General features: G+C 40.8%; 2 protein-coding genes across 2 annotated transcripts in view; both read left to right on the forward strand.

Moving 5' to 3' along the window:
• PRRG1 (proline rich and Gla domain 1) overlaps positions 1-16,416 on the forward strand; it is a gene marked incomplete at its 5' end in the record, with an annotated part of 49,448 nt that overhangs the window by 26,776 nt on the left and 6,256 nt on the right. The gene's annotated exons all lie outside the window — the stretch shown is intronic.
• On the forward strand, positions 6,128-10,957 carry LOC108517305 (ferritin heavy polypeptide-like 17). Its single transcript, XM_017855149.1, is given in 3 exon segments — positions 6,128-6,210; positions 10,350-10,685; positions 10,687-10,957. Coding segments are annotated over 3 exon segments (690 nt in total).

The raw sequence follows: 16,416 nt of genomic DNA on the forward strand, positions 1-16,416 counted from the left end.
AAGCTCCGCCTCCCGGGTTTACGCCATTCTCCTGCCTCAGCCTCCTGAGTAGCTGGGACTACAGGCGCCCGCCACCACGCCCGGCTAGATTTTTTGTATTTTTTTTAGTAGAGACGGGGTTTCACCGTGTTAGTCAGGATGGTCTCGATCTCCTGACCTCGTGATCTGCCCATCTCGGCCTCCCAAAGTGCTGGGATTACAGGCTTGAGCTACCGCGCCTGACCTTTACTATGTTTTATTTTAGCCATTCTGCTAGGTGTTTAGTGATAACTTCTTGTGATTTTAATTTGCATTTCCTTAATGGCTCATGATATTGAACATCTTTTTATGTGCCTATTTTCTATTTATGTATGTTCTTTGGTGAAATCTCTCTTCATGTCATTGGCTTACTTTCTGATGGGATGTTTTATTTTATTTTATTATTGAGCTTTGAGAGTTCTTTATTATCCTAGGTTTGGATCTGTTTTCAGATATATAGTTTCTAGGCTATTTGAGTTTTATATATTCATTGTATATTCTACTACTCTCATATTGCTTAAGTTTTATCATTGAGTCTCAGGGTGAACAATGTTTTTGTTGTTGTTGTTGTTTTTGGAGACAGATTCTTGCTCTGTCGCCCAGGCTGGAGTGAAGTGGCGCAATCTCGGCTCATGGCAACCTTTGCCTCCCAGGTTCAAGTGATTCTTGTACCTCAGCCTCCTAAGTAACTGGAACTACAGGTGCTTGCCGCCATGTCCGGCATAGATATATATATATATGCACACACACACACACACACACATATATATATATTTAGTAGAGATGGAATCTCACCATGTTGCCCAGGCTGGTCTCGGAATCCTGAGCTCAGGCAGTCCACCCACCTCAGCCTCCCAAAGTGCTAGGATTATAGACATGAGCCACCATACCTGGCCATCATGGTGAACAATGTTTTTAATGCCTACCTCTCTGGCCTTTTATCCATCTCAGTGCTTCTATATATCATATCCCACCCACAGAAACAGGATGCTGCATGTCAGCAATCTCTGAAGCAAGTAGAAGAAATTCCTTCAACTGTGAGAGAATTGTTTGAGAAATTTTCTGTACTTCCAGCATCACCTTTTCCTTCCTATGGAATCATTCTCATCTCATTAGCCTACATGCCTTTAGAAAGGAAAAAAAAAAAACCTCTCTTAAGACATCCCCATCCAACAACCACTGTTCATTTCTTGAAACCCTGCTCTGCCTACAATTGCTCCCCTAGTGAGCTTTCCTCTTCTCATACTTCAGATGCTAATAACTTCCAAATTTATATTTGTAGTTCCTGGAGGGCTACACTGAACTACAGACTTGTATGGCTAACTGCCTACTCAACATGTTATCTTAGAATCAAATATGGTTCTCAAACTAAACAGACAAATTTGCACCCCTTCCCCCAAATATCTACACTTACTACAACCTCTCTGATCTCAATAAGTAGTAAGTCCATCCACCATGTTTGCTGATCTCCAAAGCTTTTTACCATCTCTGACTCCTCTTTTTTTCATATCCCACACCCCATCTGCAATAGTTGGTTCTAATATGAAAATATACTCAGAATCTAGCCACCTTTCTACTTGTTACCACTTTACATCCAAGCCACCACCACCCTCTCATCTGTATGATTTTTGGGCCCCTGCCCCATAGTTGATTCTCAAAACAGCAGGTTAGAGTGATCCTTTAAAGTCTCTTACTTGCAAGGGCTTCCCATCACCCTCAGTAAAGGCCAAAGTGCTCAGAATCACCTACCAGGTACTGCACGAACAGTCCTCATCTATCTTCATCCCACACCTTCACTCCATATATAGTTATTTCTTTACCACATCTCCTATGACACTCCACCCCTTTGCTGTGGCTTTCTTGTGCCTCCTCACATACACAGACAGCACATGTCCTGCCTCATGACTTTGGCACTTGCTCTCTCCTCTTCTAGATGGGTATGTCTGAGTTCCTTCACCACTCTCAAGTCTTCACTCAAGTTCACTTTCTCAGTGAGAAAGTATCCTACCTTAAATTGCAACCTCTTGTCCCTTCTGTGACTTTTTTCTTTCAAGCACTGACATCATTTGACATCTATTTTTTTTTTTTTTTAATTGTTACTCCCCGCTCCCCGCCAGGACCGTTAGCTCCATGAGAGCAACATTTCTCATCTGTTTTGTTCATAGCTATGATCCCTAGCATATAAAGCAGTGCTGGCACATAATAGAGGCCAAATAAATATTTGATGGATGAATGAAGGAATGGATTGGCAAATTACAAAGTAAATTTAATTTATGGGAAGAACCGATTTAAAACTTGTTCCCAAGTTGGCTGATAGATAATAGACTTTAAAATGGTTTTTATTATGTTGTTGTTATATTTCCTTCTTTGTGCTTTAAAGTTTGTCATCTGAGTTTGTTCATGCCATTAAAACAATCCCATTTAGGATAAGGTGTGCTAGCCTTTGATCTAGCAAATGTAATTGAAGTGGCATCCTCATTTTTGGATCTGTTTCAGAACAACTATTTCAGAATAATGTTTGTTATCTGCTAATCAGGATCTAACATTGCCAGCACAGTTTCATCTTAATCTTGGCAGTGAAGAAAATGATTGGATTTAAGATTTGCTTTCTACTTTTAGACTTATCTTTACTATCTTTTTGTTTACTAAAATTTATCGCTCAGAACACTTTTACTCATACATGTTTTCATCATTTCCAAGCATGAAGTATGTGAATTTAGAAGTCTGCTTTCAATAGAATGTTTATTGTTGGAATTATTTACCTAATTTGGTACACAAGTCTAATTATACAATGGGAGAAAACATATTGTATTTCATGGTCCTCATTTTCATCATGTAGAAAGTGGGTCAGATTTATTCAGACATTATCTGCTGAATGCCTGCTATGTAACAGACACACTATATACGACAATGTATAGGCTGTTCCTCCCTCATGGCATTTGCGCTCTGGTAGAAACAGCAGACATACGCACAAAGGCTTATATGAGCATGCTGTAAACCTTAAATATACACAATTTTTATTTGTCAGTTATACCTCAATAAAGCTGAGTTGTCATGCCAAAATCCTCTGCTTTGAGAATCAGATGGACCTTGATTTGGTGTCTGAGCTCTGTCACCTACTGACTGTATTGCTTTTTGCAAACATTTCATCTTTTAGGCCTTAATTTTTGTATCTTTTAAAAGGAGGATATTATACCTACAGCATTAGGTTTGAGACTGTGCACTTAGCATAGTGCTTGGAACAGAGAAAACTTTCAATACATATAATTTATTCTAGTTTTTAGGTGCTGAATTCTTGCCACTTTATTTAGGAATCATTATTTCACCACGGTCACTTTTTCTCTCTTCTCTCTATGAGACTGTGAGGGTTCTCTACATTTTGGAGCTGTTAATCTCGCACTAACATTGAGAAAATAGTAGTAATTCTTTAAAACAATGATTATAGAACTTTTAATCATATATAATTTCTAGTTTATTTTGCTTGACTTTCCACAGTGGTTGTCTTCAAACTTTAGCGGCATAGGAACAGTCTGGGTGCTTAGCAAACCTGCATAGTCCCACCTAGTGCCCAGATCTGGGTTTCTAATTCCATTCTACAGTGAAATAAAACAGGACATTTTAGGGACATGGCTAATTATTGGGCTGGAGCGTGGAGAATACAAGATGAACTGGAGAACATTGTGGTACGAGAAAGTGAGGAAGTGCTATAATCCAAAGAATGGGAGCATGTTAAAGGGACACAGGAGGTAACCTAAAGAAGCTCTCAGTGGCCAAAGCTGAACAATTTTAGCCACAAAATAAATAATGTAGTATTGGATTATAGCCCAAAACACAAAATAAATACACACAATTATATAATGATATAAATGCATGAATGAATGAAAAGGTGAAAAGAGAAAAATCCACACTATAGAATTCCAAATTATGTATGTAAATACTCCACCCCAGAAGGTAGAGCTTAATTTCCTTCTTCCGTTGAGTGTGGCTTGAACTTAAAGACTAGCTTTCAAAGAACAGAGTATGGGAAGGGTCAGCGGGTAGGGGGAGGTGGGGTAACTTTACAATGGAGAAACCTGTCAAACTACTTTGACCTGGTGATCAAAGTTACTAAGTCACACATATGATATACTGAGAAGACACTTCATTTATTTCCATCCCCGCAAACTCATAATCCCAGTCTAATCATGAGAAACTTACAGAGAAATCCAAACCGAAAGACATTCTCCAAAATGTCTGACTACTATCAAAAGAGTCAGGGTCATGAAAAAAAAATTAGAACTAGGAAACTGTCACAGACCAGAGGAAACTAAAGTGACATGATTAAATGAAATGTCAATTAGATTCTGGAAAAAAAGGACATTAATGGGAAAACTAATACAATCTAAATAAAGTGTTATGTTTAGTTAATAGTAATGGACTAGGATTAATTAGCCAATTAATTATAACAAATTTACCATCCTAATGTAAGAAGCTCACATTAAGGGAAACTGGGTGAGGAGTACAGGAGAATGTTATATATTATCATTGCAATTTTTCTGTAAATTTAAAATTATTTCAAAATAAGAAAGTTCATTTTTAAAATGCACAGTCCAGGGGTCACAAGTCTCCTTGGGGCCAGGGAACTTAACCTTATTTTGTAACACTTTGTTAGATTCTAAAGAAAGCAGTTTAGCTAAAACCACTTAGAATACTCAGAGCTCTGTAGTGGGTGATATTTCTAGGGATATGGATGACTGTTGTGTCTGGGTGCATCATCCCAAGTCTTTATCCCATTCTTGTGCACTCCATGTGCCATTCTACCCCAAGTTGCAGCTATATTTTAGGAACTTAGTTATTAATATCCAAGGATCTGAGATCTGAGTTCAGCAATTCCTTTTTAGATGATATCCCTCATTCCAAAGTGTCACCATTTAAATTTGTTTATGTATAAATTACTGGGGAAGAAAGAGATATGCAGTCCCCTTTCATACTAGGATATGTTACAAAAACTACATTGGAGATTGTTGAATTCAGAGCCCATGGCAGGAGGTGGCATGTAGACACTTGTGAGTTGGGATTAGTGATTACAAGAAATACTGTGTCTGAGGTATCTAAAAATTGATCACTAGGTCCTGGAGATTACTCATGGCACTTGCAGGCAGAAAGTCCGATTCTTTGGCACTGTTAGGGAAACTCTCATTTCACTTAGCGTCTCATGATCTGCTGATGGCACTAGAGCCAGATTCAGAATATTGTCCCCACTCCTAGTGTCTAAAGAGTTGTGAGGGATGAGGGAATTCAGGAAAGAAGGGAGGTGGAATTCCAGTCTGGGCACAGAAATACAGGAGGCAAACATGGGGCATTGCTGTGGCCTTCTTCTAGCCATACCTTATTCATTTCCATTGAGACCTTCTCCTGCCTTCCCTATATGCATCCCAGACCCTCCTTGGGGAACCAAATATGAAGTTTCCCTTTAGGCACATGGGGTGGTTTCCTGGGGCTCCCAAAGGCTTCCTCACTACTTCTTTTGGAACCACTTGAAAATAAGTTAAATAGGGCCAACATATGTCATTTTGTGCAACTGGTATTCTGAGCTACCTTCTGTAAAGATGAGGAAGGTCTGACTGTTGCAGGTCGAAAACATGTTGTCCCTTATATGATTCATTTAAAGTAAGTTTTTATTGGTTATATTGCTGATATTGTTTTTAAGTTAGTGGTGAACTTTAGTCTCTAGCAGTTGGGCCCATTTGTAGATTATAAATTATGTGTAGTGTCAGTTACTCATGTCAGGTTATGGTAGTAACTGAATTAGGAGAGTTTCAGCCTGTATGATATTAATAAAGTAGTAGACTTCTTCAATTGGGGCGGGGGATACTCTCCTCCCCATGCCAGCAGTATGTTAACCTTGACCTAAAGTTACCTCAGCAAGTTTCCTTTCCCAGTACCAGTGCCAACCTTTTTTAGAACTATCCTCAGAGACTGGGTACCAGTGAGGCTGACACATCTATTTGTTGTCGTTTGTAGAATCATTTGCACCATGGATTTAATTTAACTTGTGGCCCTGTCACCTATCATGCTGCTGCTTTAGGATCCTTCACTGCTTAATAAGCAGTACTGTCATGATTAGGAAATGGCTCATGTATCCGTTACAGAGCTGCAACCAGTCAATGGAATTGATGACAGTAAAACACTCACATTCAAATCACGATTTGAGTAGAACCCTAGGGCAGCAACTTTGCCTGATAAATGTCTAGGGAATCCATTTTTCCATCTGAAAGATGATGTCACATGTCTCCCATAGCATGCTGGGAAGAAGTTAGCTATGAATTCAGAGAATAAGGGGCTAGCTGTTACCTAAGGAATTATATTCTTTAGCCTAATACAGTAAACCTCTCCCTCCAAAAAAGGGCAAGAAGAAGCAAAAACCACTCAATCAATGATGAGACAGAGGTGTTGTGAAATGATATGATAGCCAGCAGAAAATACCTTTTTTTTTTCTTTTTTGTTGGTTTCTATGGAAGGCCGAGGTGGGCAGATCACATGAGGTCAGGAGTTTGAGACCAGCCTGGCCATCATGGTAAAACCCCATCTCTACTAAAAATGCAAAAACAAATTAGCCAGGCATGGTGGCGTGTGCATGTAGTCCCAGCTACTCAAGAGGGGGAAGCAGGAGAATCACTTGAACCCAGGAAGCGGAGGCTGCAGTGAGCTGAGATCGATCGTACCACTGCACTCTAGCCTGGGTAACAGAGCAAGACTCCATCTCAAAAAAAAAAATAAATTACTAAAAAGTATAAATAATTATGGATAGTGAAAAAACATAGCTACTTTGATAAATGTATCCAGGCAAGTAGATGACCAAACCAATTAAACATTATATTTCATTGATTCTCCAATCATTTATTCACATTTTAACTTCTCTGAAATTGAGGTACAGTTTACATACTATGACATGGTATGGATTCATTGAAAGCAGTATTTTTTCCTTTTTTTTTTTTTTTTTTCTTTTTTTCTTTTTGAGATGGGGTTTCGCTCTTATTGCCCAGGCTGGAGTGCAGTGGCATGATCTCGGCTCACTGCAACCTCTGCCTCCCAGGTTCAAGTGATTGTCCTGCCTCAGCCTCCTGAGTAGCTGGGATTGAAAGTGCCCGCCACTATGACCAGCTAATTTTGTATTTTAGTAGAGACGAGGTTTCACCATGTTGGCCAGGCTGGTCTTGAACTCCTGACCTCAGGTGATCCACCCACCTCGGCCTCCCAAAGTGCTGGGATTACAGGCGTGAGCCACCATGCCCAGCCAGCCCTTTTCTCTTTTTTAATACATAAAAATGGTGTACTCTTCAATTCGTACTATGTTATATTTGATAAAGTACAGCAACCAGTCACCACTGCTACTCACTTCTCAGAGGTTTTGATCTGGATGGGGTGACTACTGTAATTCAATTATTGTTATAGTGGGTATCTGCTCATTTCCTTAATAACGGGGTTTCACTAGTTCTTTCTTCCAATGTTAGGGTACAGTCCCCCCAGGGCAGAATATTTGATCATGAACTCTCATGGTTGGTATATCAGTAACTATAGAAATAAGATTCAGTTTAGCCATTTCCAGAGTACAATAAAAGGAATTGCAAAATAATTTGTAACTTTGTCATAGCCCTATGTTGTTAGCCCAAGTCTTGGGTACTGTCAAGCTGAAACAGGAAATCTATCTCCTAGTGAACTACAACAACCAGTAGTTCCAAAGAAGGCTCTGGTTTTCCTTGAACTGTATATTTTAGAGGGTCACACTAATGCTATAACTTAAAATGGCATTATTTAAATATTAAGATAGTATACAATTCCAAAAGCTAATATTTGATACCAATCACTGATCATCACGAATAGGCTAAAAGCTGCCTTTTCATTCCATCCCATTGTTGAAGAATGACTTATGGAATTGGTTCTAATTATCTTTTCATGGGGTCCACAAAAACTCAATAGGTCGAACTCTTCATTTCACAAATGAGGAAATAGCCCCAGAAATGTTGATTTGCCCATTTTCTCATTACAAGATACTGATGAAGCCCAAGATAGGAGCCAGGTCCCAGGTCTTCCGTTTCCATCTTCCTCATTCCCTCCCCTCCCCGCCGCCTGCAATTGAACACAGTGCCCTCCTAATTTAATTAATGATAGTTATGACAGGGCCTTTACAGTGAAACAATTTACCTTCAGGCTTCTTGTGCCAGTCCTTATTGGGCCAGTAGTAAAGACACATGACATGGTACTTGTTCAAGCTTAGATATGATAGAAACAGAAAAAGTGGTATCTGGTACCTATTCTTAGCCGTAGCCTTTGTTTTAATTTCTACTGCTTTAAAATTCTTTTTTTTTTCTTTCTTTTTTTTTTTGAGAGGGAGTCTCACTCACTCTGTCGCCCAGGCTGGAGTGCAATGTTGGCTCATTGCAGCCTTCGCCTCCTGGATTTACATGATTCTCCTGCCTCAGCCTCCTGAGTAGCTGGGACTACAGGTGCCTGCCACCATGCCCAGCTAATTTTTGTATTCTTGGTAGAATCGGGGTTTCACCATGTTGGCCAGGCTGAACTTGAACTCCTGACCTCAAGTGATCTGCCTGCCTCCACCTCCCAAAGTGCTGGGGTTACAGGCAGGAGCCACCATGCCTGACCTCTACTAATTAAAAATTCTTTAGAACAATGTCATTTGGGATGGACAAAGCAGGTGATATTCTTTCCATCTTTAGACCAATATTTTAAGTGTCCAAAAGACCAGTGATACTTCCAGCTTCTGAATGGAATTGGAACTTGGGCTTTTGATTCTTAAGCCAATATTCATCAGCATCATACCATGTAGCTGATACACTTGCAGCCTAAGACAGAAAGTCTTGAAGAGAAGAAAACCCAATGGAACCTACAATATAATTAGGCCAATTTGGGAGGAATATAAGAGGAGGCTGATTTCTTGTTATCTGGGAAGTGGCAATCTGAACTTTTAAACAGACAATTTTGAACTTTTTTGGTTTGATACTGAGATTAAGTTCAAGGCAGCTACCTTTACGTTAAAGAAACTGATGAGGTTTCATTATAAGTCTAGAGTAATGTTTGACAAGGTAGAGGAGATGATAAAGAAGTAGTTCTATCTAAAGTTATTGAAAATTTTCAATGCTACAGAGATTCCTTTTTATTACTTTGAAAGACAGATTATAAAGATACAGGAGGGTATTAAGTAAAATGGGATAAATTAATAAAATTATAATTCCCTATTAACCTAGGTTTTATATTGGTTTTCTTTAAAACTGTTGCGTTCCACTTGCTGTTTTCTATTTTATTTTATTTTATTATTGTTTTAAAATTGAGACAGGGTCTTGTTCTGTTGCCAAGGCTGGAGTGCAGCTGTGAGCATGGCTCATTGCAGCCTCAACTTTCTGTGCTCAAGTGATCCTCCCATTTCAGCCTCCCAAGTAGCTGGGGACCACAGGTGCATGCCACCATGCCTGGCTAATTTAAAAAAAAAAAAAAAAAAATCTGTGTGCAGACAAGGTCCCATCATGTTGCCTAGGCTGGTCTCAAACTCCTGGACTCAAGTGATCCTCCTACCTTGGCCTCCCAAAGTGCTGGAATTTATAGGTGTGAGATACCATGCCTGGCCATCTATTTTAAAATATTTAAACTCAAGGCAAACTCTAGACAAAACAGAACTAAATCTGGAAGGAGCTATAATACGGGAAACAGAAGAGAATGTTACCAAAAATATCAAATTGATATTCTCAGAATTTAAAAAAACAATAGGTTTATAAAACGACAAGAAGCTATTACAGAGGGGACCAATTAAGGGATAATAGAAAGTCCTTGGGGCCGGGCGCGGTGGCTCAAGCCTGTAATCCCAGCACTTTGGGAGGCCGAGACGGGCGGATCACGAGGTCAGGAGATCGAGACCATCCTGGCTAACCCGGTGAAACCCCGTCTCTACTAAAAAATACAAAAAACTAGCCGGGTGAGGTGGCGGGCGCCTGTAGTCCCAGGTACTCGGGAGGCTGAGGCAGGAGAATGGCGTGAACCCGGGAGGCGGAGCTTGCAGTGAGCTGAGATCCCACCACTGCACTCCAGCCTGGGCGACAGAGCCAGACTCCGTCTCAAAAAAAAAAAAAAAAAAGAAAGTCCTCGGACATTAGAAACGTTACTGCAAAGCTAAAAATTGGACACAGGTTAGACAGTGCAGAGTTCACTGGGTTGCACACGGAACGTAGTGCTCATTCTCCTCCCTGCCCACTTCCACTGAAAAGGAATGCACCCCTCCCCCGATAATGGACCCAAATACCCACTTCCGGCCCTTTCTGCCATTAACCATCCGCCTTCAGCCAACCAGTACCACCACAGCTCCCGCCTGCCTGCTCACCGCGCCCCAAGGTGCCCGCCATGGCCACCACCCCAATGTTGCAGGTGCATCAGAACTACCACCCCAACTGCAAGGCCGCTGTCAACAACCACATCAACCTGGGATTCCATGCCTCCAACGTGTACCTGTCCGTGGCCTTCTACTTCGACCAGGATGACGCGGCCCTGGAGCACTTTGGCCGCTACTTCCTGCGCCAGTTGCACAAGAAGAGGGAGCACGCCCAGGAGCTGATGAGGCTGCAGAACCAGCACGGTGGCTGCATCTGCTTTCACTACATCAGGAAGTCAGAGCGTCAAGACGGAGAGCAGGCTCGAGGCCATGGACTGCGCCTTCCACCTGGAGAAGAGTGTCAACCAGAGCCTCCTGGAGCTGCACCAGCCGACCATGGAGAAAGGTGACCCCCAGCTGTGCGACTTCCTGGAGAGCCACTTCCTGACCCAGCAGGTCAAGGCCATCAAAGAGCTGGATGATTACCTGAGCAACCTGTGCAAGACGTTGGCCCCAGAAGCAGGCCTGGCAGAGTACCTGTTTGACAAGCTCACTCTGGGCGGCAGCGAGGAAGACCCCTGAGCCAAGATGGGCCCCACAGCCACAGTGTGCTTTCTCTGGGTCAGGCCACCAGGCGGGGTGTGCATGTTGCCCTTTCAGAACGTTCTCTTCAGTTTTTCTCCTTTCAATGTTACCATTATTGGCAATACAATTATCTGTTCTCAAAGCAATAAAGGTATCCAGTTGATGCGTGCCTGCACCACTCTCACCTTTTAGGAATCGGCACATCCCCATGCAGGTTTAAAGTAGGTATCCAGCAATCTTTCCCCCCAGCCCTGTCCCATCTGCATGCAGCTCAGGATCTGCGGGGTGGAAGGGAAAGGTATTCTATGGGCCTCTGGAAAACACGTTAGTCTTCCCCTTATAAACTCTGAGGGCATGTGGGATGGGGTGGGGTGAGGTGAGATGGATGAGGTGGGTGGGGTCAGGTGGGTTGGGCAGTCTTGGGCCATGGTATCTGTGAGTGCATGTGCATGGTACAGTGTAAAACATGGTATGGAATTCATCCTAGTGGCTGCCTCTGGGGAAGAAGTGAAGGGAGTGGGATTGGGCAGGGATTAAAATAAAGGGGGTCTTCAACTTTTCATGAATATCATGAGCACTTTTTTGAAAAATAAGCACATGATAAATTTTCTTGTTTCTAGACAGCAAGATGGGGGCTCTGGGTGACAGCAAGGCAGAGTACCTCTTTGGCAAGCTCACCCAGAGTGACAGTGATAATGGGACTGAGCCTTAAGTTGACTTCCCCGCAGATATGGGGGTGATTTCCTGCATATTGCCCTTACAAATCCTCTGCTCCTGTTTTTATTCTTTCAATTGTGTCATTTCTTCCAATAAACTAATACGGAAAAAATGTACCTCAGTAGAAGGACTGAAAAATATAAGGTCAAAGTTGGAGGTCAAATTTGTGATATGAATAGAAAGTAGATTAAATACCCCCAACTGTTAAGCCAGTGACTGGCTGCTTTGAAGAATGTAGAGGGATTGGGGAGAGTTGAAGGTGCAGAACAGGTAGAGCCATTGTAGCTGATCCAGGTGAGAGCCTAGTGTGGCTTGAACTGTGATAGAGGCTGAGGAAATGAAGAGAGATTCACTAGTTCCAGATGGATTTTGGACAAGGTGACAAGTTTTGCTCATGGACAGAAGGTGAGGACTGGGAGATGAAAACAATAAGTTCTGGTGTTTGATCTTGAGCACCTGGGTTAATGGTGCTATTATTAACCTCAGGACATTTGCAGTGGGGACACCTAGGGTAGAGGGTTGGGGAATACATGTCATGTGAAATCTTAGCTCCTTATTATATATCCAAATGGAAACGTCAATCAAGTAGATGGTAAAATGAATGTCAGCTTTGGAAATATACATAAGGGAGACATTATAGATGGTATTGAAGTCATGTGATTGGATGAGCTCACCAGAAAAAGAGTGTAAGAGAGAGTGTGACAAATCCATCCCCAAGCTCAGGGCAGCTAACATTTAGGGGATAGTTGAGATGTTTGAACACCCAGAGAATTTCTGGTCCCACCTGACCATTACCTTATTCCAGACTATGACCCCCAGTCTCCACTCCCAGTGTATTTTCAAATCAGCTTATCCTGATGTCAGTGTGACCTCTGGTTTCTCCTTTCTAGATGTGGAGAAGAGTTCTGTTATCTTGTCTTATGGCTATGGATAGAATGAAGTTATCTCCCAGTAAGAAAAAGATTCCTTAGAGAAATGGTAGTGATGTAAGCGTACGTTTTTTTTCCTCTCTCCTTTCACAACTCTGCCATATCTTTTGGCCTATTCTCTACCTAAACAGATGAAATTAGTATGTAAACCTTAGATTATGCATGTTTCTGAAAACTACTCAACATTTTGTTCCTTCAGTGCTACATGTAGATTATTATATAAAAGATAAAATTATAGGTTTTGTATGTAGTATTCAAAGTTACATGTGTAGCTCGAGTCTTTTTAAAGCTAACTGGTTTGAAGAGTAGTAAAATATGAACAAGTTTAGCAATGCAATAATTACCTTATTTCATAACTGTACTTTAACACTTTCTTAAAAAGGAGGATTATGGTCATTTAAGTTTTCAGAAGGTATTTTTGCCCCTTTACTATTCTAAGTCTAACTTGGTCCTCTCACTGTATTTCTTTGTCTGCCTGATTTGAGAATCTCTCCCCTCCCTGACTTTGTCTCAGATCATATATATATTTTCTCTCCTAGATATGAGGAAGAACAAAGTGAGCATCTCTTTATGACTGTTTACATTTTTAAAAGGATTCTTCTTACTTTCGTACTTTGGAGAGACAGTTTGCTATAGTGGTTTCTTAACTTCAGATTGCCTGGGTTCAAATCCCAGCTTAGCCATTCATCTTGACTTGCTCAAATCATTAAATTTTTTTGTGCCTCAGTTTCTTCATATATAAAATAGAGATAAAAGCATCAACCTCATTGGGTTGCTGAGATTAAATAAGTTAATGTATGTAAATCACTTACAGCAGTGCCTGGCATAGTATAAATACATTATGTGGTAGCTGTGAGTTACCATCATAATCACCATCGTCACCCTTCACTCACTTCTAAGATCCTTTGTATTATTTATGCTTTGGGGGAAAGACTTCACTTGTATACATTAGCACTGCATTTCTACCCATCATGTCACCCTGCATACAGAGGTGGGAAAACCCTTAGAACCTGGTTTGGTTGTCAGGTGCCACCAGAACTCAGAAGGGTACATGGCTGATTTTGCTGTCCCACACACAGGCTGAAGACTGGAGACAGCTTTTGTTGTGATAGCTTTCTGTGGTAATCCCCACCAATTCTATCTCAACCAGCTTTCCCTTGAATTCACCCCTAGAATACTGTGCTTGTTCTTCCCAAACCCAGGTTGCCTGAGCCTCCTATTTCCACCCTTAACTTCCTCCCACTCCTCAGAGATGGACAAGAGCAACAGGATGAAGTTCTAACCCAGATCCCCACCTTCATCTGGATGTTTGGAGCTGAAAAGGAGAGGAATGGCTAGGCGGCACTTGGCAGGAGAATGAGAAAAAGGGAACACATTAGAGCCACTGATAACATAACTAAAATCGATACATCATCATGAGCTTTGGCATAGAGGCTCTCAAGCTTTGCTGCACATTCAAATCACCTGCAGAGGTTTTAAAAAATTTCAATGCCTAGATCAAATACTTAAGCTTCTGAGGCAGGACCTAGGCATCCCAGACATTGAAAACCAGTGTTAGCATCTTGCTGCTCAAAGTTGGTCTGGACCAACAGCATCAATCTAAACTGAGAGCTCGTTAGCAATGCAAAATCTCAAGCTCCACCCCAGAGCTACTGTATTAGAATCTGCATTTTAACAGGCTCCCAGGTGATGAGTATGCACACTGAAGTTTGTGAAGCACTGCTTTAACGTCCTGGTTCTCTACCCTAGCTGTACCTTGGGATAACCTGGGATGCTGAAAAATGATACTGATGCTTGAACTTAAACAGCGTACTCATGCACATACTGCACCAAACACCAAAAACTTACTGTAATTTCAACAACAATTATTGAATTGACAAGTATCCAGAAAGACTTGGAAACTTTCTCATTTGTGTTTATGTTCCACACACATATAACATGTGCACACTTTTAATCATTCTGTTTTATAAATGATTTGGCAACCCATTTGTTTTTTCACAAGCATGGGTTGGAAACAATATGCCCTAAAAGCATATGACCTAGAAGCCAAATATAGCCCACCATCTGTTCTTATAAATAAAGTTTAATTAGAACAGATGCATGACCATTGATTTACATATTGCCTGTTGCTGGGTTCATGCTGCAAAGGTAGAGTTAGTATGTAAGACTAAGACCATATGTCCTACAAAGTCTAAAATGTTTACTATCTAGTTCTTAACAAAAAAATGTTTACCAATCCCATTGTATAGTAACTTATCACAGGCCCTGAATTTACCTAAAGCCACCAAATATTTTTAAATGTGCAATTGTCTTTATACCTCCAATATGGTCATTGCAGTTTGGTGCGTAATTTCCCTATTATCGCACACAATGTGTAGCAGAAATGAAAGCAATGTACTGTATTAATTTAACCTAAGATGATAATGGTTTAATATAGCACGTCCATGTAAGAGGAGTGTAGAAGATACTTTTGGTTACTTAGCCAACAGCCATTTTACTCCTTCATCCTTATTAAGGCAATACTGAATTTGTGGGGGGAGGTGGTGAGTAACAATGTGTCCTATTCCTAGTAATAAATCGAAATTAGTCTACACAGGTCCCTAAACTTTGTCTGCATCTTTATTACAGGCTGCTATCTCAACCTGTAATTCATAGCCAGGTTTCTAGAATGGGTTACCTGTACCTGTTGACTTCCCAGAAATAATGCATTTCTTTAAGTGTTAGAAGAAGTAATACATCCATAATGTTCAGAAGTAAAATATGTAAAATGATATGTGATGAAGGCTTCCTCATGTCCCTGCCTGCAGGCTCTCAAGTGTCTTTCATACCAGCCCCACTGAAAAGTTACCTTCCTTAGGAGTTTTCCGTATATCCTTTCTGTCTTCACCTCTTTTGTGTGTTACTATGACAGAATCCCTGAGACTAATTTATAGAGAGGAGATTTATTTAGCTGACAGTTCTGCAGGCTGGTCAATTCAAGGGGCATGGGGCTGGTATCTACTCAGATTTTGTTGGGGGCTTTTGTGCTCTGCCGTGACATAGCAGAGAAGGTCAAAGCAGAAGCAGGCATGTGTGAAGAGGGACCAAACCTGAGGAGGAACCTTCCTTTATAACAACCCACTCTCTTGGAAACTAATCCATACCTGTGAGAACTAATCCAGTCTCTCCAAAGCAAGAATTCACTGACTACAGTGAGAAGGGCACCAAGACATTCATGTGCCACCCCAGACTCAAACACCTCCCACTACAGCCCACCTCCCAACACTGCCACACTGGTGATTTAACTTCCAACATGAGTTTTTTTTTTTTTTTTTCCAATGAACATAAAATAATTTTATTAAATATAACAAAATTAAAACATAACAAAGGTATCACACACAATGTTATAGTACCATTTAAATATAACACAGAAAATACTACAAAATAAATACAAAACAAAACTAGGTAAGATTTTATTTACAATGATGAGTGTGCTTGCCTGTTCATAAATTCATTCCAATCTGGAACACAGGAAGATAATGCTACCCGCATAGCTGGTACACCATTCAGCTCATTTCTTTCCTTTGTTTTTAACAGGATTAAGATAGAAAACCCTAGTTCACACAAACCAGTTGTGGTGAATGGTAGTAATAGCAGGACACTCTTTCTACTTAACAATGGAAAGTCTTTCTTTACCTTAATCAAAATGCTGATAAACTTAAGGTCTCATAATCATTCTTCAATGTATATGAAGAACTAAGCTGCAATAATTCATTCTCTTCTTCAGGTACCAAGTTTAGCTCAATTATTGATTCAGGGTTTCAAAAAGCA

Source organism: Rhinopithecus bieti, unplaced genomic scaffold (assembly GCF_001698545.2).
Source record: "Rhinopithecus bieti isolate Rb0 unplaced genomic scaffold, ASM169854v2 scaffold_41244, whole genome shotgun sequence".
Taxonomy (NCBI): domain Eukaryota; kingdom Metazoa; phylum Chordata; class Mammalia; order Primates; family Cercopithecidae; genus Rhinopithecus; species Rhinopithecus bieti.